Source organism: Brienomyrus brachyistius, chromosome 3 (assembly GCF_023856365.1).
Source record: "Brienomyrus brachyistius isolate T26 chromosome 3, BBRACH_0.4, whole genome shotgun sequence".
NCBI classification, from domain to species: domain Eukaryota; kingdom Metazoa; phylum Chordata; class Actinopteri; order Osteoglossiformes; family Mormyridae; genus Brienomyrus; species Brienomyrus brachyistius.
In genome coordinates this window covers 22,468,746-22,492,566 of record NC_064535.1, presented here as the reverse complement: position 1 = coordinate 22,492,566, position 23,821 = coordinate 22,468,746, and the positions used below count along the sequence as shown (strand labels likewise).

General features: G+C 48.7%; 1 protein-coding gene across 7 annotated transcripts in view; it reads left to right on the top strand.

Annotated features, from left to right (window-relative positions):
• Positions 1-23,821, top strand: part of LOC125738978 (glutamate receptor-interacting protein 1-like) — a 76,231-nt gene that overhangs the window by 50,705 nt on the left and 1,705 nt on the right. For 2 of the 7 annotated variants that reach the window (XM_049008560.1, XM_049008556.1), the window contains exons 2-24: positions 7,436-7,510; positions 8,942-9,077; positions 9,748-9,893; positions 10,023-10,106; positions 10,486-10,561; positions 11,578-11,723; positions 13,130-13,277; positions 13,458-13,627; positions 14,221-14,367; positions 15,365-15,514; positions 16,765-16,951; positions 17,042-17,187; positions 17,583-17,663; positions 18,166-18,235; positions 18,433-18,578; positions 18,816-18,960; positions 19,358-19,497; positions 19,809-20,000; positions 20,098-20,239; positions 21,144-21,182; positions 21,323-21,434; positions 22,755-22,997; positions 23,148-23,294. In XM_049008560.1, coding sequence (XP_048864517.1) covers positions 7,436-7,510; positions 8,942-9,077; positions 9,748-9,893; positions 10,023-10,106; positions 10,486-10,561; positions 11,578-11,723; positions 13,130-13,277; positions 13,458-13,627; positions 14,221-14,367; positions 15,365-15,514; positions 16,765-16,951; positions 17,042-17,187; positions 17,583-17,663; positions 18,166-18,235; positions 18,433-18,578; positions 18,816-18,960; positions 19,358-19,497; positions 19,809-20,000; positions 20,098-20,239; positions 21,144-21,182; positions 21,323-21,434; positions 22,755-22,997; positions 23,148-23,294 — 3,068 coding nt within the window. Of the gene's footprint in view, positions 1-2,114; positions 2,734-7,435; positions 7,511-8,941; positions 9,078-9,747; positions 9,894-10,022; positions 10,107-10,485; positions 10,562-11,577; positions 11,724-13,129; positions 13,278-13,457; positions 13,628-14,220; positions 14,368-15,364; positions 15,515-16,764; positions 16,952-17,041; positions 17,188-17,582; positions 17,664-18,165; positions 18,236-18,432; positions 18,579-18,815; positions 18,961-19,357; positions 19,498-19,808; positions 20,001-20,097; positions 20,240-21,143; positions 21,183-21,322; positions 21,435-22,754; positions 22,998-23,147; positions 23,295-23,821 lie in introns of those variants that run through there. The other 5 variants (XM_049008561.1, XM_049008558.1, XM_049008559.1 and 2 more) reach the window with 4 other exon arrangements.

The following is a 23,821-nucleotide window of genomic DNA, read 5'->3' as shown; positions in this document are numbered from 1 at the left end:
TGATTTTTATGTGATAATTTTTTTCTTCAAACATTGCAGTTGTAACACCCGTAACAACAATGTATTTGCACTAGAGATGAATGCTTATTTGCTCATTTTTAAACGTATGCCGTGCCTGGCGTTTTGCCCCTACAACACCTCTCATTGTGCCTTGGAATTAAAAAGGTGCTGTGTAGTGGATGTGATTTATCACTGCTTTGTTGTAGTGCCACCAGTTGGTTTGAACATTTGGCAAAAAAAAATATATATATATATGTAGGCTAGCAATTGAACTGCAAACTGCGAGGGCTGAGCCTCTTTGTGCAAAGCTTGGGCATAGAGTGAAGTAAATTAATTTTAAACACAGATAATTTATATATGATGGGTAGTTGTGTGCCAGTTTGTCCAAGCAAAGAATTGAGACGTTTCGTACTGGAAGCGTGTGAGTCTGTATTCGTGTCATTCGCCCAAACAGAATGAAGACTAACCCTTGGATGACGCTGCAATAAATATGAAGATTATCGACAGTCTGTCTTCTTCATAGGTCAGACTCTTTTTTGGAATCTCACCAGTAAGGTTCAGTCCAGACCTCTCGTGGTGTGTTACGGATGGAGCTTCTGCTTTCTGTATTAAAGTTGTACCTTCGTGTCGCAGTGTAATCGGTCTTTCACCGTCCCCGTCACCCCCCCCCCCCCTCCACTTTGCCTCCCTAGCAACCAAGAGAGACCCCGTCCTCGGGTGTGAAGTCAGAATAAGGAATGCTGTTAATCCTGATGTTAAGCGGCAGTAAAACGGAGATACACACCAGTCATGTCCGTCCTCACACCGACCGCACTTTGCAGTATAAAACCGTAAATGCATGAAACAGTCCTGATTTTATTTTTTTATTGTTTTATTTTTCAGGGGTTCCACGCTGTTTAAATCGCTCCTTTTCTGTCTACCAAAAATCACATGCCTTTCCGTGTGCTGGGGGCGTCGCTCGAGGGCAGAAAAGTGAGCACACAAACACGACATGTAGCCCTCAGCCTCAGCCAGCTGTGGGATTGACTTTGGGCTCACAAACCTCTATAAGGCTGTCGAGACTGGCATTTAACATTAACGCCGAGCCCCAGCAGTACCTCAATTGGCATCGCAACCCTGTCATGCCCCTGTCACGCGGTAGGTAATCAGCACGTCTGAGGGCTGAATTATCCTCCGTATATGTGCATGCGCGTACACACTGCCCTCACTGCATACGCACACTCATCACACGTATTCACGTCAGTGTTTGACACGTACAGTCACAGTTCCTCGTCTTGAAGATGAGTGGTACTGAAATAATATGGAACCGCAGGATCCCGGTGAAATGACCCTATAGACTTACAGATTTGTAAATCAGTTAACTGATTATGGGTGTGTGTGCCCTGTGCTCCCTATAGGACAGACCTCAGGGTAAGAGCAACAGCGCACTGGCTAAGTGATTATGGATTTCATTGCGCATAATGGGTGTAATGGAATGAGAAGGAGATGTACTGTTTGGTGGAAATATACTGGGCAAATTCCAGCTGGGGTTTCGGGCATTTGAACAAGCATTGGATTCGTGTATTGGCTGGTTTACGTTAAGAAGCGTATGCGGGGAATCTCTTGCCGCTAATGCTGTAACGCAGGGCGTTTAAGCCGCGTAAGAATCCGCATGCAGTGCCGTCATACGGTCTGATGGTTTTAACTGAAATTTTTTGGACATCTGCGGTTGTATTCCATTCACCCGTCCCCCAGTGTGACTGTGATTACATTTGGATGGTAGTTTTATTGTGGTTGACATGTGCTTGGCGGAATGATGGTTTGACCTTGTGAACAGTACCGCAAGCAACCTAATGTCCATACAAGAAGCTAAAAAAATGATATGATAAAAATGACCTTAAATAAGTTTGGTAAGAACCCTGTATACATCAAAACAACAAAGCTATAAAGGAACAGTAATTATTAATTATTACCTCCTGATATTGAAGGCAAACACGATAAATTATTTGATAAGATAAGAATTATTTAATATTTTCCTGTTTGGGGGGTGGAACAATCATTTTCCTTCACTTGAAAGAACAACGTAAATATTACTCTAGGAATTACATCAAAATAATGCAACGCCAGCGTTTTAATGGAGGACGAAAGAACGGATTAAGTGGATTAATTGTGTTTTGGCCCGAAGAACATGCGGAGGAGCTCAATTTAACTCCTGTGATGAATTCCCTTGTCATTCGGCATGGGTGCTTATATTAAAATAGGATGCAAAAGCAGTAAATTTAATAAACGCAATATTCTCGGAGTATATTAACCCACTTGGCAGTACGAGCCGGGTTACAGTGTCAGCATATAAATGTATGTATGTTGCTCCTCTGGTGAGGAAGTTCTCGGGCTCCATCGCACGGCGCGGCGTGAGGAGGCGGCGGGCTCTGGATGCGCCGCGCAGCCCGTCGCCTTTAACGCCGGAGACGGTGTGATGTGTCATTACGCCGCACTGATCTGCGCCGAGCGGAAAGGAGGGGGGCGATCGCCGCGCTCCCTGGCTTCATCTCCGCCGGACTCCCGTCGCTGTTTCACCGCTCGGCTCGGGGTCTTGCCGCCGCCCGTCGGAAGTGAGCGGTCCGCTGGTATGAGCGAGGAAGCCGGACGCCGGTGCGCCGTTTACCGTCAGACCGGAGTCGTCATCCTGGCCAGCGACAATGATAGCGCTGTCTTTTAAATGCCGCTGTCAGATACTGCGGAGAGTGAAAAAAGGTACAGTGGCTCCTTTTTTCTTTTTAATAATGTCCGTGCTGCGTTTGCATTTTCAATACCACGATGTCGCCGGTACTTGGACGAAGTGGTTGGACGCTTTGTTTCCCAATAACGTGGGTTATGGACGATGACCGCATCTTTGCTTTGAGATGCCTGATTTACGTGCCTGCATATTGCCGCCGGCTAAACGACGCACCGAAGCAGGTTTCCGTCCCTCTCCATGCATGCAAAAGCAATGAATATTCATCAGCTAGCAGTGCTGTTGTAATCTGCCAGCCGCAGTGTTGGTGCATTTACACACACGTACAGTACGGTGCGAGGGAGTGACTGCCGATGAGGCATCAGCCCCGAGTGGCAGACTTGCAGCCCGAAATATTACTCTCTTGCAATATTGTAACCTCCTGACAGTCTGTGCATTGTTAAAATTCCCTGCAGGGGTGTGAATTTCTCGGAAATGTGTCGGCGTATGCGTGCAAATATTGTGTGCCGATCGTTTATGTGCTTGGACACACGTGTCTGGGGAACTGTGAACTGTATTAGGAAAATGGTAGCCAGGTTTAAGGCTCACCCCAGCTGGGACAGTGAAGCAAGCCAGATGACATCAGGCTGGGAGGAAGAACAGGTGTAACAAAAGCAGCAGGAGGACGAGAAAATCAGAACAAAAGACATAAGAACGCTGGGTAAAATGATGCTCAAGAACCAAATGACTATTGGGCACTGGGAGGGTCGGTCGCCAGGGTTTGGGTGGGTTTACTGAGGCCAGGAGAGAACTGAGCTCATTCTAATGATTTGGCACCAAAACCAGATAAACAGAGTGAGTTGGCCTGTTACCCACTCCTCCCAACCAAGGACATCGTACGCGAGCTTTGAATTGTTTCGTCTGTACAAAACCATTACATTCAGCGAAGTGTCATCAATAAAGTGTGTATTTAAGAATTTAAAAATAAGGTATGGTTGTTTAATAATACAAAATAATTAAATATATAATGCAAACAACTAAATGCTGAGAATTGAAAGCGCTAGATAGTTTGTTCATATTTGCATTCAGCGCCAGGTTTGATGTCATTTGACTTAATTCTGTCAATATTTTATACATAGAAATGTCTCATTGAGAGCTATTGGCAAATGCCTGGTCCTGGGCTGAATTGAACCACTAGATCAGCTTGTGAGGTAATGCACAATACTCCAGCTCTTTACTGGTCCTGAGGGCGCAGTCTCACATTTCGTTTGTTTGTTTGACAGCATTTGTTAGTGTTTGTAACAGTGACTGCGTTAAACAGAATGCAAAGACTCGGCGATTTATGTAAATTGCTAAGGTGCAGCGCGGTGATGCGATGAGGTCAAAATGAAAAGCTACAAAAATGAACCATTCAGTGCACAGTTTTGACAGCATGGTAATGTATGTCCGGGTCCTGCAGAAGACGGAGAAGGTTAAGGGTTTGGTTGGTGTCTAAGTCTTCTGCAAACAGTAGCCCCAGATTGGGTACCGAGTGCCTTGTCTTTGACAGTCTGAAGTGATGATTTTCAATTTGTGGTGAGATGTCAGTAAGGCACACTAATATGGGAGAGAATGGAATGCCAGAGCAGGGCGAGAAAGCAAGATGCACCTGAATATTAGCAGCAGAATAGCGATATGTGAAGCTGGGAGGAGATCGTGAAACCCAGAGATGCTGTGTATGGGAGCAGGTTCGATGGGACTGAGGCGGAGAGCTAACCTGAGCTTACCGTGTTGCTAAGTGGTCAAATCAGGATGGGAGGGAGCATAGGCTCAGAAGCATCCAAGATGGCCGACGTCAATGCCGCTATCTGTTCGATTAGCAAGCCGGGCTGTGGGGGTTCTACCTGTTTGCAGCGACATCAGGATTCTTCCTACATCCCTTTAGCGAGCTCAGGTTCTCATTTGTTCTTCACGCTCTGGTTCTCTCCTCTGTAGCTCTAGTCTTCGGATCCAAATTTATTGGTCATATAACAAAATTATTAACTTATTCTTTCGTTAAAAATCACATTAGAAGCAATCGGTAGTTTTAAGTAAAACATTCTTAAATTTTAGTTCTAAAAGAGCTGTTCTAAGTTAAAAAGTTAATTGACAAGCAGTCTCTTTGGGTGCATTTTCATTGGTAACACCTTTGCTATAACATAAAATCCTTTTGTTCAGTATCCCTTTGGGAGCCAGTGATTACAGCTGCAATTGATAGCAAAATGGCAAGAAAAACTGAACGGTAAAAATGATAACGCTTAATAAAAAGAAAATGTCTGTGAAAGATAAGTTGCAGATATTTTCAACGTTGCTCGTCAACGAACTTTTGTTCCGAAATCAATAAATCTGCAGCATTGTTACAGAATTAAGCAAGCATCCCAAAGACTTTCTGTGAGGACTGTGTTTGCCTCGCTGACAACAATCCGCGCAAAATCTATTTAAAACATTAACCTGTTCACTGATAGCTATATAAAGACAACGTGTTAAGGGTGGCTCATTACGTCCTTTTAGGTTCATTTTATGAAGCAGTTTCTGAGGAAACTGATTTTTTTTTGTCATACTCCTGAAATAACGACAACAAGCTAAGTGTAGGTCTAGGTCAGCAGTGTTAATGTCATGTTTAACTGAAGTATCCCTTTTAATGGCAGTTTCCTTACATGAGACTTCCAGGTTTGGTGATTGTCTCTCATGCTGCTTTCTGATTGGACGATCTATACCTGATCTTGACACTGCCGTACCGTCAAACCACCCATGTCAGCTATAATGGCCACTTTACCGCACTCCCTGATTCATGCAGCCTTGTGATTGGCCTGCAGATATCCCAGTAGGCTGAAGCTGGCTTTTGTTCCTGCCTTAATTCCAGGCAGGTCTCGCCGCTGCATCAAAAGGGCTTATGTCCGTGGTTCTTACACGGATGTACCATGCTCTCCAGGGTCCCCCAACAGTTCTCATTACATGCAATGGCTCTGTGCTGGGTTGCTCTGCTGTTACTGTATGTAGACCGTGGATTTTATAGGTCATGCATCACTGTGTTCATTTTCAGCCTAGTCATTTCTTGTTTCCATGTAGATTGTGCGTGACATAGATATGCCACTTATGTATTGTGTTCCAGTGCCCAATGAATAATGTAATTATGAGCTTTCTTGTCAAGCTCCTTATTGGCAGAATCTGGAGCCTTCCATGAACCCATTTTGAGGACCACTGGACGTCTTCATCTTGAGGGTCACACAAGCTGCGCGTCTTGCCTGTGTTTCCCGTGTTGGGCATTGCGTTACTCTTGGCATGGCTTGCTTGTCTGTTGACGCTGGAGACGGACGGAGCGCATCGCTGGGGCCCAGCTGTGAAAGCAGAGCTTTTCCCAGTAGAAAGGCTCCTAGAGATCAATAAATGTGAACAATAAAGCCAAGGAAATGGGGGCCTGAGATGTTACCTTGTTGCCCTTGGAAACTGACCAGTTTATCATGCCTGATTCACAAGGAAATCGAGTTTTGCGTCATTGATGCAGAGTGCTGTGTTTTGGCCATTTATGAAGAGCTCTCCCTACTGAAAGGAAATGATGTATTTCTAAGATGTGAAGGCTGGGCCTCGTTTGTGTCAATGCAGCCCCCCTTGCTGATCCCTCTTTTGATTGTGTATAATACCATCCTCTGTTGGGTAATTGACTGATTCTTCTGGAGATGAGTGACCTAAATAATGAGGGTAAAAAATGGCAAGAAAAAACCATTAGTCATTAATGATGGCTGGCCAGGTGGCCTTTGAATATGTAATTAGATTATGGATCTTCTGAGGATCTGCGATCCCTTTACCTTCCCTCTACCTACTTAAAGTGAGAGAACGTCGCACACCTGCGACACTATTGCATCGAAAATGGACCACAGCCTTGCATGGATGTCAATTTATTGACCATGTTCTGGAGAACACCAGCCCCGCTTGAAACGTGGTACAGAGCCCAGCTCGGACCCCGTGATTGGTTCTTCTTGCATCCGGTCATCCCAGCAGGTGTCAGAGGCCCGAAGGTGTCGTCCAGCCTGGGATCTATTGTGGGAATCTGCAGTTTCCAGGCAAATATCAAGTCGTTATGGTTACTTCGGTTTATTTGAGTTTGAAGCTCATTGCTCATCAGGTTCCAGAGTTACGTGTCATAGTCAGAATTAATTCTCAGCATCCACAGAGGAGAACCTCTTCATTAATATCCTGGAAGAACACAGAAATAAAAGGTTTGGAATGGTCCAATCAAAGATCCATACCCCAGTGATGGTTTATGATAAGACCTGAAATAAGTTTGTGAAAGTGTCATTTCCTAGAAGTTGTCTGTGAAGGATTGGACCATAACCCTTCTGCAGCTCTGTGAGGGTCTCGTCAATACCTCCAGGAGGCTCTCAACACTATTGCTGCTAAAGGAGGAGGGCCTGACACTGAGTGTGAAGGGCTAATTATCTTTTCATACTGGGTCATTGGATGCTGGTTAATATAACAAACACATGGCATACAAATAACTTGTCTATTTGTGTTTTGTGTCTGCGTGTTTGCCTACTCGGAATTCCCCTTTATGTGATTAATATTCAGTGTTGTTTAAAGGCCGGATCTTGCTGTGTAAAATATGCAAACATGCCGAAAATCAGACGGGCGATTTCTGGTTTTTGCAGTGGTTCTTAGCAGGCGGACGTGGTTTGGCATCCGAGGTGTGCGGAGGTCTGTGACAGTATGGCTGCTTTTCGTTCCCAGATGAGGGGCCGTACTCAAAGTCCTCCCACAGACAGGTGGATGGATCATTGTCCCTGCGAAGGCAGAGCATCCCAGGTAAAGCTGTCTCAGACTGTTATCTGTCTTTGTGCCTTGACATTTCGATTCTAAGAGCCTCTTTCTAAGGAATAGACCAGAGTCATAGACTACAGTCTTGTGTCTTTAGGTTCCTAAAATGTCTAATCCCATTCTGTTAGCTTCGTTGCTAATGGTCAGTCATGCCATATGTACCAGGGGAAAGTATCCCCTACCGCACTACTGTGTGAGCTCGCTGCTCATGTCTCTAAGTGCGCATTTCCCAACCCGGTTCTCAGGGGGACCCCCCAGACATTCCACGTTTTTGCTCCTTCCCATTTCCCGGGCAAAAAATGGGCACTGCCTGGCAGGGAGCTGGGAGGGAGCAAAAACGTGGTCTGTCTGGGGATTCCCCGAGGACCGGATTGGGAAAAGCTGCGGAAAGTTCTTCATCACGGTAGTTTGTGATCAAGCCAGAGAGCTGATAAAGCCCATCGAGCCCTTTCAGAGTGGTTTGTGGTCATCCCTCCACATTGCACCCCCAATTTGTTGGCTCAGATGAGTGTTTTGACAGCCATTATGGAACCTGATGCGCGTGCTGTGACCGTGTCTTCATCTGATCCAATTAAACACTTCTGCTTAGTGTAATCACTATAGCGAATGATCTGTCCCCTGAACCAAAGTACTTCTTGGACTTGAATTGAAGCTGAAAGGTCATCTGTGGTTTGTGAGGCTGAGCCACGGATGCCGGGGGTGTCGACACGTCGGTGGTCTTTCTGGACCCTTTCTGGTCACGTTCTGCTTTGCCTTCGCATCTGTTTTTCCAGCGTGTTTCATTAGTCTGCGTCAGTTTGGACACATAACAACTTGGGATCGCTATCTGTATGTCAGAATTTTAGGAACAGAACAGGAAGTAGCAGACAGCTTTGTTATGTATTTAATCTCAAGTCTAATTTATTTTGATTTATCGTTCTGTTTAGAATTTCGCTAACCCTGCAGTGATTTGTGTGTTTTTTTTTAAAATGGCATAAATACAGGAATGCAGTTTACTTTAAAAATATGTAAAAATTCTAATAAAACATATACAGCTTTGAATTACAAGCCCACGAGAATCAGCTAGAGTACAAAGGAAAGTCAGCCTCTCATTCCTGTTATTAACATATTTCATTAGGCCATAACAATCCCTTTCAGCTCTGCGGATAAAAATTAATTTAGAATCCAAAGAGGATGAATTATTTGTGTCCTTGCCCTCTGAAAGCATGCATTTCTTGTAATGCCGTCAGATGTGCAGTGTGTATCGCATGGCACATCGATTCTCTGCTCTTCCGTATTTCCGCATCTGCTTGAGTTAACATCAGGGGCAAGGCTGGTGGGCCAGCGCAAACCGTCAGACGCTCGTAGATGAATGGCAGCCCCCCCGTATCCATAAACGGGATGTTGTAACCCGGCCGCCTCCCCTCCCCTCCCCCGCAGAGGAGCTCAGGGGCACCAGCCTTGTGGAGCTGCTGAAGAAGGAGGGCTGTACGCTGGGCCTGACCGTGTCCGGCGGCGTTGACAAGGACGGCCGACCCCGCGTGTCCAACCTGCGGCAAGGAGGCATCGCCGCCAGGTGAGCTGGTGACTTCAGAGAAAACGGCCAAAGCCAGATTTACGGCAGGGCTGGTCTGGGCTCCCACCTTATAGGGGCTCCCACCGTATAGGGGCTCCCACCTTATAGGGGCTCCCACCTTATAGGGACTCCCACCGTATAGGGGCTCCCACCTTATAGGGACTCCCACCTTATAGGGACTCCCACCGTATAGGGGCTCCCACCTTATAGGGGCTCCCACCGTATAGGGGCTCCCACTTTATTTCTGGTGGTTATGGTGCCGTTTTCTGCTGTAAGCAGGGACCCCAACAATGATTGTAACCCCAGGGCCCCCCACTCCTTAAGTTCGGCCCTGAAGGTAGCGTGTGTCTCTGTGCTTCAGTGTGTTTTTGTGCGATGCCTGTTTCAGTGTGTGCGTGTGTGTGTGTGTGTGTGTGTGTGTGTGTGTGTGTGTGTGTGTGTGTGTGTGTGTGTGTGTGTGTGTGTGTGTGTGTGTGTGTGTGTGTGCGCGCGCGTGTGTGTGTGCGTGACTCTGAGCAGTCAGTATCGGCGCCTGTGCTACACCTGTCCGTTTTCAGCATAAGAAGATAATAATAATAATAAAGAATTGTCTCCAAGTACAATTAAAACACGTGTTTTCTTCCATCCTCTGTCCTCCCCATCACCCCCCCGTCTACTGCCCCACTGACAGGAGTGACCAGCTCTGCATCGGCGACTATATCAAATCGGTCAACGGGATCAACTTGGCGAAGTTTCGCCACGATGAGATCATCAGTCTGCTGAAGAATGTGGGGGAACGGGTGGTGCTGGAGGTGGAGTATGAGCTGCCCCCCGCCTGTGAGTGCCTGCCTGGCTATACTGCTGGCTCTGTACTATCAGCTGTGCGCACGTTGCTGTTTGTTGGGCGGGTGTTGAACCGGGTTCGTCCTCTGAGTCCAAAGCCAGGTGCCTTTTCTTTCCTCACAGCTGTGCAGGGCTCGGGGGTGATGTTTAAAAGTGTCGAGGTCACGCTGCACAAGGAGGGAAACACGTTCGGCTTTGTCGTCAGAGGTGCGTAAACGCCGTCTCTGCCAGCACGCAGAAACAAACCCAGAAGCCCGAACGCGTCTCCGTCGCTCTTCGTGTTTAACATCCCCATCGTCTTTCTGTCTCTCCTTTCCTTAGTGAAATTTTTTGCACCAGTGCTGTGCAGAACAACAAAGAAGGCTTTGGAAAGTGCTTCACTTATTTAAATTCACGTACTAACTTATTGATTTCAATAAATCATATTTATTGATTTTCCTTCTGTATTGCTCTCATGCTGTGGTTTCACTTGCGTGTGTCCGGTCAGCGATGAAAGTCATAAACGGACATAATGTCACTGGTGCGAAAGTGACGAAGGAGAATATCCGTGGTGCATGCTGTGACAGCTGTGTGCTGACTGTTGCAGGGGGCACCCATGAGGACAGGAGCAAATCCCGGCCTGTCGTCATAACGAACATCAGGCCAGGTGGCCCAGCTGACAGGTGAGATCGCTCATTCAGCTCAGGTGACTAGAAGTCCAGCAGGCTCGTCTCCCATTGACTCAAAACGAGCTTCGCTCCCATCGGCTTTGAGTGACTGCCGAGGGTTCCACTAGTTTCATGCTTTCGGTGACCTCTAAAATCATTTCAAACTGCACTCAAGCCCCATGCACAGCCATGGGGAAAACAGTCATGAAAACGTCTGGATGTGTTTGTGGTCTCTTCCCTCCTCCAGCCCTTTTCATCTGGATGCACCCCCCACTCCCCCTTTAGGGCTAATTTTACAGATGCGGTTCTTTCTCCACTGCTCTGACCTTTCTTTGAGTCCCTTTGCCACTGCTGAGTGGTTTTCTGGGCCACCTAAATTAAAACGAACAGCATGCCTTAGGGCGCTTTGCACTAGGCTGGGCGTCATGGTTACTTAGCCTTTTTCCTATGGTACTGGTCACGGTTCTGGTTCCGCTGCTGGTTCAGGCTCCACTGCAGGCCCACTCACTCGCAAGGATCCAAAAATAGATGACAGTTAACGGTAAATACAGGGAAATCATGCGCTCCTCGTCTTCTATGTTTAGACTCCTGGCTGTTCCACATGGTTGTGCCTCTCGAGAATCGGGTTCTGGCCCAGCCTAGGTCTTCGTGCTGTCTGTGTCATGGCCAGAAGCCTGCCACGGATGTGCTAATGGCTGTATTCACACTCCGCCGGACCAGAGGCGCCAACTCTTAACGGACCGGCTCCCTTTAAATCTTTCGGCGACGTGTTTTTGGTTTATTTTTCTTTTAAATTGACACTCACATAAGATGCACAGGAGGACCTCTGGAGATAACGATCGCTGCCCTGCTTGAGCACAGGCGTGTAATTGGATCCTCAAGTTGATTCTCCAGCTTCCTGCTTCTTTGTAGAACTCGAACGGAGTTTTATCTACTGCGCCAGGCTGAAACCAGACTCTATAAGCCTTTAAACTGGCTGTTCTGGAGCTCACCCCCACTCTCGGAGGGCTCACACTGCGCTCTCCTTCCAGGGAAGGCACCGTCAGGCCTGGGGACCGGCTGCTGAGCGTCGACGGCATCCGCCTGCAGGGCTGCTCGCACGCCGAGGCCCTGAGCATCCTGAAGCAATGTGGGCAGGAGGCCACGCTGCTTGTGGAGTACGACGTCTCTGTCATGGGTACGTGCAGCCCCGTTACCCAGGCGACAGAACCACACTTACTGTCCGCAGACCCCGCCCCCTTCCATAAAACTTCCCCTTATGAGACAGACACTAACACCCCTCTTTCGTCTCCACATCCTCCGTACTGTTACCCTTCACACTTCCTCTCTCTGCCTCTCTTTCTCTAGCAGCTCGAAATCGGTCCCTAAATGTCTGCGGCATGCCTTAGCTCGGAGGGCATTACGGTAGTACAGTACACCGCTATATTTGGGGAATAACAGTGTAATTTTGGGTGGCATTTTGAAATCTTGGCGACAGAATTAGCCAAGCGGAATAATAATTTGTGGCAGCGAATCTTGTCGGCAGAATAGCGCCGCTCTTGAAAATACCGTCAAAATACCGCGCACCACGGTATGATGCCCGGACGGCATGGAAAATGAGATCCACCCAAACTTAGGTACACTAGGAGTCTGTCATGACCACCTCTGAAATAGGTTCAGGCATCTGCGCCTGCCCTCTGACCCATATTCATTTTCATGTCTGCCTCCATATATCTCTGCTTAAACTACTATTAGTGGCACGGTAGGTAAAATACACTCTCTGTTTGATGTCTAATCTACTCCCTGTATCTATTCAGTATCTATTCAGTTATAGAATCAACAGCGTCATAACGGATATGTTTATACATCTCAGTTTCATGTCTCTTTATTTCTCACCGTGTCTGTGGTTAAACTACTAGTAACATAGTAGGTAAATTACAAAAATCTGTTTGATATCTCATTTACTCCCTAGATCACTTCACTTAAAGGATCAACCGTGTCATAATGGATAAATTCTGCATCTCTCTTTGGTATCTCTCTTGGCCTCTGTGTACCTTTGATTAAAGTATTCGCAGGGTATGTCTCTGTTTGATATCTAATTGAGGCTTCATATCTCAGTGCCAGATGAATTATCCATGTCTGTTTGATGTCCTGTTAGGCTGTGCGTGTCTCTGTTTGAAGTACCGCCGGCGTCATGCAGGCTGAATTCAGGTGTTGCGCTTTACCGTCGCCTTGGGAGGTGGGGAGGCCTGGCCTGGATATATGGCGGGGGGGTAGCACATAAAGTCATGTCCACTCATCTGCTTGCTTTTGAAAAGCTCAGATCTAACTTTCCGCCTCTACATGACTTCAGGCTTTTATTAATAAGGCTTTTCAGTTTGCATAAAACAATTTGTCGGTGGCTTTTACTGGTCATCTCCGCTTTCGTAACGATGCTCCGAAAGTTGCACAGTCCTCGGTGGTCGCCATGGTTCCGTGGTCCATGCTGTGCCCCACACTGCCCACTGAAGGATAGGTGGTGGGGGACAGTGGCGCCACCTACTTGCAATCCCCGTGTGACCACGGCATGCGGCGCCTCTCACCCCATCTCATTCCCGACCCCAGACTCGATAGCCTCCGCCTCCGGCCCGCTGCTTGTGGAGGTGGCCAAACCGGCGGGATCCAGCCTGGGAATAGCGCTGTCTACCTCGATGTACTGCAGCAAGCAGGTGATCGTCATTGACAAGGTGAAGCCCGCCAGCATCGCGGACAGGTAACGAACCGGCGGCCTGGGGCACGGCGTCTGCACTTGCTGCGTTGTTGCCATTGAGTCAGAAATGCTGCATTAGTCTTGTTCGCTTGGCTGCTGTCTAAAGAATGGGCCGAACGGGAGGCCTTTCCTGATTGGTGGGGTCAAGCGGTATGACTAGATGCAGTGTCATGTGGTCTTCAGGTGCGGGGCGTTGCATGCTGGGGACCACATCCTGTCTGTCGACGGCACCAGCATGGAGTACTGCTCCCTGCCAGAGGCCACGCAGCTGCTGGCGAATGCCTGCGAGAACGTTAAGATGGAGATTCTGCCTCATCACCAGACCCCGATGGCTCTCAAGACCACGGAGCATGGTGAGGCTGCACCGAGGGGGGGGGGGGGGGGGGGGTCAGACACAGCAGGACCATGGACGCAAACACACAGGAGCTCTTCATAAGCCAAACACCTCAGGGTGCATGCAGGTAATTAATTAAACCAAAGATTAATGGAAGCTTAAGTCCAAAGCTATTCAGAATCCACGGGAGGAACCTGAGACTCCGAACTCATGCTGTAAAAGCAGAGAATTGGAAGATCAGAGTGCAGAAGGCGTGCAGACCCCCCAGCCGATATCAGCCGGGTGTCTCATCCAAACCCACGTGACACCCTTCCAACGGCTGTAGGCACCACAGATACAGTCATGCGTTTATTTAGGGACAGACTGTCTCCAAGGGCTTGAAATAAACCCAATCAATGGGACAGTATCTGAAGTTTCACCGTTCGTCCTCTGTAGTCTTACTCAGGGAGACTCTGTCCTCTAGGCAGGCAGACGTTGGTGCTCAAGGTGCCTCTTAGAATCTGACATTTATGCTGTTTTCAGGTCGCTGTTTCCACGTCGTTTCTTACGGTTGTACCTGTGTCTGTCTTTACCTCCCCCGTGGTGGTGCTGTCCCTGACTCGACCCGGACAGTCAAGGTTCAGAGGAGTGCCCGTCCACTTCCCTGGGATACCTGCCCCAGCAGCAACGGGCACACCTTGCCCCCACACTACAACACCTACCACCCTGACCAGTCACGAACCCAGGCCTCGAAACACCACAAGTCCTCCAACAACCCGTGTAAATGCTCCTTACGTTATTCCTCTACCTCATAGTCGTCATCCTCCTCGCTTTTCATCTCGTCCGGATTGTAATTTATACACATAGAGCAGATCTAGATTCTTCTGAGACCTTCTTCAAAGGTAGGTGACGTTCCTTGGAGGAACTTGCTCCACAGGAAGGGGCTTTCCGTAGGGATTTCCAGGTTGGGATAGTCCTGTCTGGGGTGTATTTTTGGTTACTGCTTATGGGCTGTGTATCCATAGTCTTTCCCATGTGCTTGTGTTGTGTTAGACCTCCTCTCAGTGGTTCTGTTTTGTAAAATCGGGCTGTTGTGTTGATCCCGCTGGGGTAGCCTTGTAGAGGTGGTCCTGAAGATGGGACTAGTGCTTCTGCTGTTGTACCTGTTTTTCCCCTCTGCCCCCCGTTTGTTCAGTAAGTCTGCTGACCTGAGTGGCAGCTGTTATTCCTTGTTCTTGCCTCGATTTCAAAGCGGTGCCTTGCGTGAGTGTTACATCCGAAAGCCTGCAGGCGTTTTCATCACGTCAGAGATGCGAAGAGTGTCACGGCCTCGCGTCTGTCTGGGCCGCCGGGGTCCCTGGGATGCCTGTGGTGATGTCTGAAAGGATAGTGCAGATCGCCTGACCCCCAGAACCAGGCATCGTGCGATGTCGAGATTCGTCTGCTTGGTCTGTTGTAGAGAATGCTGATGCTTTCTTCTTGAAAGCCTGTTGATGTAGTGGAACCTCTCATGATACCGATGATTTGACTCTTCAGACGTACTGCTTGGCCTGCAGTCAGTAATGGACACCGACAGCTGGTGTCCTATGCAAATGTCTCCATGTTGACAATGGAAGAGTGCTCCAGGTCAATATGGATCCATTATAAAGTCTCTTACCCATTTCCTTCAGTAATGAAGCTTGTGGGTTGAAGTGCAAGAAGCCTGTAGGTTCAGTAGAAGGTGTAGCCTGGACCCCTCCCCTCATTGAACCCTTCTTCTCCCTCTGTCTCCCCCCAGCCCTGAGCTCCACCTTTTCGCCTTCCTCCATGAGCGCCTACAGCCTGAGCTCCCTGAGCCTGGGAACACTTCCCCGCTCCATGCCTCCCAACAGCCCCCGAACCAACACCATGCGACGCAAGCTGCACAGGAAAGACCACAAGAGCTCCCGTACGTGCCCCCCCCCCCCCCAACCCGTAACGAGGTCCTGCAGGAGGACCTCAGCATCTCCTCACGCCAGACATCTCCTTGCACTTAAACGGCGCTTTTGCCGTTTTGTAAGTTTTGCCGCTCGGGCCGAGCCGATGTTCCGGTTCAGTCCGCCGTCCGTGCTGTCCCTGCGAGCCCAGCTTACCTCTGCTTCTGGTATCTTCCGGTCTCACGTTCCGGCCAGATCGAGCACAAGGGTTTTTGGGTTTGATGTTCCTCTATTACTGTCATCTTCCTGACTTCGGCTATTTTTGTTTAGTTTTAAATGCTCTCTAATACATTTCGGGTAGCGAACTTCCTGTGATTATCACTGCTTTTTGCATTAGCATCTTAGATTTGTGCAAATTACAGATTTTTTTAGTTTAAATGGGACCAAAGCTAGATTTTTATTAGTAGTTTGACTAGACTTTTAATGACGTCACCACATGATTACATTGGGAAAAAATTAAGAATATATGTGTATAACAAAACTGCCTCAGACCTTATTCAGCCCGGTTCCTGCCCGACATTGCGGTAACACGTGTAATCTAATCTAATTTTTTTAATCTCTCCCCCTGTTCTGATGTAATCACATTAATAAACTCCTCCTACAGCTGTTCCGTGCAGTGAAGTCATGTCCAGCTGTCGTGGGGGGGTGTTGTAGGGGTGCTTATAGTTTAGTAATATAACAATGGCGGGGGGGGGGTGTGGCTTACATATGCCATCTGTCCCGGAAAAGGCATGCAGATCTGGGTGACTAAGTGAGGACCGGAAACAGGATGTGAACCTGTTACCGTCTACCTCCAAATCCTTGATGCTTCGGGTCTGGAGCGCTGGTGGCATGGTGTTCAAGCACCGGTGCTTGTAAACCGGAAGGTTGCTAGTTCAAATCTCCGGAGGAGCCTCTGCTTGAGTCTTATGTGCTTAACATGCATTAGCTGTGAAATATCCAGCTGAGCAGACATGTCGCGCTGCCGGTGGCTTGTAAAACCATGCTCCCCAGCCTCTGTATGTCCCCCCCCCCCCCCCCACGCAAGTAGCCAATAAAAGGGCGCCACATTTAAAACAATAATAGTAATAACTCTGTCCGGGGCCGTACATTTTTCCGCTATAGGTGTCCTGTAATTCCTGGAGGCAAACTCACCTTGGCCGTGGTTAACAATGTGCAGCGAATAACAGGTTCTTTCTGACCTCCGTACTGACACAACCCCCCTCCCTCCCAACCTCCCCAGTGTCTCTGGCTTCCAGCACGCTTGGTCTGTCTGGTCAGGTGGTCCACACCGAAACTACGGAGGTCACCTTGGTCAGCGATTCAATCATGGGCTTTGGGATTCAGCTGCAGGGGGGTGTTTTTGCCACAGAATCCATGTCCTCCCCCCCGTTAATCGCCTACCTGGACCCAGACAGCCCTGCAGAGAGGTAAGGCCCGTGTCCCACTCTATTTATGGTCGACCTCTCTCTTCTGTGACCTCTCCCGTGACCTTCAAACTGTGCCACCCGTGCTGACAGGAGTGGAATCCTGCAAATCGGCGACCGCATGCTGGCCGTCAACGGCGTCGCCACGGAGGACAGCTCCCTGGAAGAGACCAATCAGATGCTGCGGAACTCTGCCGTTGGCACCAGGGTCACCCTGGAGATCGAGTTTGATGTGGCAGGTACACAGCTCCCTCTACTGGAGTGGTATTTCACATCAAAGTGGGATTGCTGATTTTGGTGCATGACAAAAACCAGTCATCACTGATAAGAGCCCAACTAATTAAAAGTAATGGCAGAGGCTGTGAGCCTAGGTGATGCACATAATTATGTTGTTTATAGTTGTTTGCTCTAGACAATAGCTTCAGACTATTACAGGTTTGCTGTTGTACTGCTGGTCAAGTGACTCGTGTAATTTTAATGTTCAAGCCCTGCAGTGGTTGCAGTGCTTTCTATTCAATAGGTAATCATATTGTGGCAATGTTTTTGTTTTATTTGACTATCAGCAAGCTGATTGTTTACTACAGGGTTCTGTTTTGCCCTTTGACCCCTGACCTCTCCCCTCTCTGCCACACAGAGTCTGTCATCCCCAGCAGCGGCACCTTCCATGTCAAGCTTCCCAAGAAGCCCGGGGTGGAGTTGGGGATCACCATCAGCGGTGAGGACACCGCACGGGCCCGTGTCACGCTGCACACCCCCATGCGCATTTTCACATCACAGGGTGGTTCTGGGAAGCTCATTAATATTCATGAGAGAAGCGCTACCTGATTGGCTGGTGAACGTGCTCTCATCGGCACGTGCTTCCTCATGTTTGCTGTCAAAATTTTGCCTGATGGCAGTAAAGTAGATTGTTTAGGGTAGGGTTACTGCATTAAATTGTGTCGTAGTATTTCTGCAAATACATGTCTTAGATGGAAACATGGAACATATTGCTTCTGGAAGTTAGCGATTAGCCTGGTTTCTTAGGCATTCTGTCTAAGAATTCACTGGCCAATCAGGTAGCGCTTCTCATGAATATTAAGCAGTTTTCCCAAACCGCCCTGTAACACATAAGATCGCCACCGCCGCACGCTCCCACATAGCGAGCAGCATCCCTGCTGTCTGTCATTCCGGATCTGCTGCTGTTTCACCTGTTCTGCTTTCTCGTCTCTGGGTCTCAGCTCCGTCCAGCAGGAGGCCTGGTGATGCTCTCATCATCTCTGACATCAAGAAGGGCAGCATGGCTCACAGGTAAAGCTGCACCTCCTCTTCAGTCTGCCAGACAGTGTCTATTTGTGGGTTTGCACTGGCGGTTTTTATGTTAAGATAGGAATTCTGTTTCACTTATTTTGATTTAACTTTGTATATGTAGACAACAATGCACTATAAAGACAGAAGATGTCAGGGCTGCTTGTGTGTGTGTGTGTGTGTGTGTGTGTGTGTGACAGGACGGGCACCCTGGAGGTGGGGGACAAGCTGCTGTCCATCGATAACATCCGCCTGGAGACCTGCTCCATAGAGGACGCCGTGCAGATCCTGCAGCGCTGCGAGGAGGTGGTCAAACTCAAGATTCGCAAGGACGAGGACAACTCAGGTACCCTCAGGGCAGGCCGGGTGCAGGTGGAGGTACTTAGAGTGCTATGGCCGTTCTTGCCTGGGGTTGGTTGTGGGGGTCATTTTATATACTGTCTGCCTCATACCTCTGGGACCCCGCTTAGAATTCTGGGAAGAACAAGCCTCAGTCCTCAAGAACAGCTGTCTCCATCGCCTGCTGCACTCGCTGCGCTCAGTGTCTCCAGGTGACGTATCAGATCATGCTGATGTGTTGCAGATGAGCAGGAGAACTCAGGCACCATCATCTACACCGTGGAGCTTAAGCGCTACGGCGGCCCCCTGGGCATCACCATCTCGGGCACCGAGGAGCCCTTTGACCCCATCATCATCTCCAGCCTGACCAAGGGTGGCCTGGCTGAGAGGTGAGTACTGCCAGATCCGTGGTGTCTGGCAGAGCGAGATAGCAGCACGATGAGCAGTGAGATTGTACCTCATGAAAGAACACAGCAGGATCCTGGATATTAGTTCAGCCAAAAATAGCGTTAGAATGCTACTTCATTACTTAAGTCATTTGTGTATTTAATGAACTGTTCTAGCCTTGCTGGTTTAATCTTCAGTGAAATTAGAGCTGTACAGTAATTTAAAATGCTGTCTTTGAATTACAAGTGAAGGAGAAGGTAATCATGGATATTTTTGGAGTGGAACCAGCAAGCCGTGACCAGCTTTTCATTTCTCAGTTGTAACTGGTTGTTGAATAAGTGCTTCGGATCTAGCGTTAGCACCTGAGCTAACCCCCGCCATCTCATTCGCCTGCGGCAGGACCGGCGCCATCCATGTGGGAGACCGCATCCTCGCTATCAACAGCCGCAGCCTGAAGGGCAAGCCTTTGAGCGAGGCCATCCACCTCCTGCAGGCCGCCGGGGAGTCCGTCACACTGCGGATCAAGAAGCAAGGCGAGCGTGAGTCCCCTCGGCCCGTGCCTAATATCGCCTCCTAGTGGCAGGCATCGGATACTGTCCGACTTCAGATTCTGGTGATCGTTTCCTTTTATTTTCTTTTATTAAATTAGTGACCAGCTGCTAGTTAGTGCTGTCAGTTTTTATACGTGGGGTTAACAGAATGCAATACCTACTCCTTTGCAAAATTATCTTAATTTTCATTGGTGGTCAGGTCGTGACTTATTTGTGTTTTTTTTGAGTGGGTGGGGTCAGGGACAGGGGGAGAATGCCAGTCCTTTGTACAAACCCACCCAGCGCTTTTCCCACTGCAGTGCCCAGTCCCAAGCAGCAGCAGGGCATGAACAAGCTTGCCAGCGACCTGGAGGACGACGTGCAGGTTATAGGAAACCTGGGCAAGCTGTCCGACAGCTACTCTGCCACCCTCCCCAGCGTGGACAGTGCCGTGGAGTCCTGGGACAGCTCCACCATCGACACCGCCATCAGCGGACAGGGTGAAGACTGTGGTACCAACCGCGCTTAACAGCCAACTATGTATCTAAGGTGTATGTCACCGGTCGCTAATGCTAACGTGCGTGTGTGTCTCTGGTTTGCATGTGCCAGCCTCCGGATCCAGCCTCCACAGTCCCGAGGGAAGGAACACCCACACGCTGAGCAGCATGTCCCCAGTGAGCACTCAAAAAGAGCGCCCCCTACAGGACCTCGGGCAGAGCTTCGATAAATGGGAGCACATTACCATTGGCAGGTAGGGCCTGTTCATGGCGTATGGGGGGTGGGGGGGGGGCTTGATGGGTTTTAGTGTCTATCTGAGGTTTATGAAACTACAATTTGTTGTTTAACATTGATAATTAATCATTGCATTCCCTACATTTATTGGTTCATCTGATGGCAATGACATTGCATACAGGAATTTTATTTCACAGGAGCAGTTTATATTAAATACTACACTAAGGCCCCCTGGTGTCCACATTTGTAACTGCAACGATGCCTGCTGCTCAGAAGAACATGATTAGATTTTCTATTTTGCAATATACACTTTTTTACTTATTGCACAGTATATGCCACATTGGTATAGTTATCCCAGTTTTGATCCCCTCTTTGTTTATGCTGATGCCAGTTGATTAATGCACCGCGGAGATGGCGTGAGCAGTAAACGCCCTACATCACTCCTTAATTGAGTTTGACACTGTTGCCCTGTGTCCTACTTTGTCAGCATAATTTCCATTAATAAATTAGTGTTTAGGACACTTTTAAAATAGGGACTGACCTCAGGAGAGAGAGAAAAAAATGCAGTGAAAAGGAGGCGCTGATGAAAACTGTCAGAGGTTTCTGTGCTTTCATTCATTCAGGCTTCCTTGGGCAACACAGGGCTTAAAGACGCCCTTTGCAAAGAATATCTGCAGGTGGTCCTATCTCATGTATCACACGTGTTTACATATAAACTCACGCACACATACATGTTTTACTGCACAGCCTATAACTTCCTCCTTCATCATCTTCCTTGCAATTCTGCTCCAGAAGAAACATATATTTAATATTTGATGCTTCATTATTAAAGAATGAAATACAGTTGTAATCTTTTATCGTCCTGAGAGACTTTTAACTCGGCCGCCGCGATTGCCTGATGTTCCTGTCCCTCACACCTGCAGGGCCGCCACGCTACCCTCTGGCCGTTCCTCTGAGAGCAGGTAGGGCTCAGGGCAGTTCCGCTGCTGGTGCCTTAGTCCTTGCGCATTGTCTTTCCAAAACTCCACTCATCTCTGATCGGTCTCTGCCATTAGTCAACCAGAGGTAGGGGCTCACGATTCCCCTCTGACTGTACTTGTAGGTTCAGCATGAGTCATGAGCGGACAGTGCCCGATCAGGAGGAGAGCTTCTGGTCTCAGGCCCTGGAAGACCTAGAGACATGTGGGCAGTCAGGCATCTTGCGGGAGCTGGAGGTAAAGACTTAAACCAACAGCCAATCGGAATGTGGGCCAATACAGAATTCAGGGCACCTGATGACCAATCAACTGAATTGCCTCCTTATGCCCACCCCTTTTCACCATGATGTCACTTCCTCTGGATGCATATAATATTCCTTCTCTTTCTAGGACAAACCAGACAGGCTTCTGGATAAGAGAAACCTGAGCAAATTGGTACCTTTTCTGTGCTTCCTGTCTGCTTGTAGTCTTGGCACTTGGCCGCGTCCTGCTAATCATTTCGTTGGTCCTCTGTAGCCTGCTGGTACCCGTCGCGACGCAAGCGGGGCGCCCCGTCACTGGGGTGGGGGTGGAATGCATCACCCATGTCTGTCCTGACCTTCTGTTTGCACATCACTCGGTTTCAACCATTTTTCATTGTGACAGCCAGTCATTCATATTGTAGCACTAGGGTAAAAATTTCCTAAATAGTAATGAAACTATTTTGTATTGAAGAGCCTAGATATGTAGTCATGAATCCCAGCCTCAGTTCTGGGCAACAACAATGCTGTAGCGTGCTGACATTGATACCATTTCAAAGTATTTCGTAAAAATAAAGAATTTAAAATGAATAATTCAAAGAATAGATAGAAGGCTGATGCACCCTTAATGTTTTCATTTGAATATGAGTAACACGAATCCACTTTCCGAAAGACTGCTAACGTTTGTCGAAACAAACGCTGGAGTCATGTAGCTAAGTGGGCCGATGACATGAAAGACGTTTACAGAGCGTGAGCGGTACCAATGCGCTGTTTCCTGCCGTTTGTTCGTGTTCGTCGGGTTCAGACGAGGTGCCGCTCCCCGGCGAGACTCGTAACCCAACAATCGAACGAGCCGTTGATTGGGCATGGCGGACGGCGCAGAGCATGATGGGTACTGAGCTTTGATGGGAGGGGTGCGTGAACGCACATGGGCAGCATTCTGAATGCAATACACGGATGCGGAGGTGGCTGAAGACTACAGCTGATCCGGGGTGGGGGGGTGGGTATCTCACGCTGCTGTGAAATGTGTTTCTGTGTTGATAACAGGAAACATTCATCATGTGACACCCGGTGGGTCACATTCCTGATGCAGTGAGAACTCCATCGACAAAAACTGCGCCCGTTTTCCGCATCTCTTGTCGCGGAATATTGCAAGAGATGCGTTCGCATTATGCATGAACGGGTGTGTGTTTCTGGGCGTGGTTATGCGTGTGTGCATGCACAAGGGGTGCGCCTGGGCGATTGTGTGTGCGTGCTTGGAATGCCCCACTGAAGCCTCGCTTCTTCCTGACCCCCCCCACCTCCCCCCCCGTCCCAGGCCAGCATGGCAGGCAGCACCCTCAGCCTGAACGAGGGCCCTCCCCCACGTAGCCACCTGGGGCGCCAGGCCAGCCTACAGGAGCGCAGCTCCAACCGGGCCCAGTACGGCCAGTATACCCACTACAACCAGGGTAGCCGTAGCCACACGCTACCCAGCCACCCTGGCCACAAACCCTTTAGCATGAGGAAGACGAAACAGGATGTGAACGACGTGTCTCCCATGCCTGTAGAACTGCATAAGGTGAGCGAATGGGCATCCATTGATCTTCATTGTGCAGTGGGGGCCTCTAGTGGTGAATTTAAGTAATGCAGGTTCTGAATATTCTTTTTATTATGAGAACCTTTGAAGCCAAACTGGTACAGCAACTCTTGAAGGCCTGTCTCTCTACAGGTTACTCTCTACAAGGAGGCGGGCGCTGAGGACTTTGGCTTCAGTGTATCTGACGGTATCCTGGAAAAGGGCGTCTATGTCAGCAACATCCGGCCGGGTGGCCCCGCCCACCTGGGCGGGCTGAAGGCCTATGACCGGCTGCTTCAGGTACCAGCGTGGCGAGGCATGCAGGCGGCGCAGCTCACCTCATCCAAAAATTTAATACCTTATCTGGGAGGCATTATAGATGAGAACTCCTGCAAGATGGTTGACTTCCTGTAAATATCAATGTTATTTTTGTGTAATGGTAGTGAACTAATTGTGAACACGCTGGCTATTGGCAGCTGGTTATATTGCAGCATTTTTACTGCCGGGCTGTCCTCTAACGGTAGCGCTGGCTAACAGCAGCTGGTTATATTGCAGCATTTTTACTGCCGGGCTGTCCGCTAACGGTAGCGCTGGCTAACGGCAGCTGGTTATATTGCAGCATTTTTACTGCTGGGCTGTCCGCTAACGACAGCTGGTTATATTGCAGCATTTTTAATGCTGGGCTGTCCGCTAACGGTAGCACTGGCTAATAATAGCTGGTGAATCTCAGGGGCTAACTGCTGACCCTGGTGTTGACTCACAACAGCTGGCTGCCTGTTACAGCAAAAGAGATCAAGCCCTGTTGGGTTCACGGTCCCTTCGTCCTC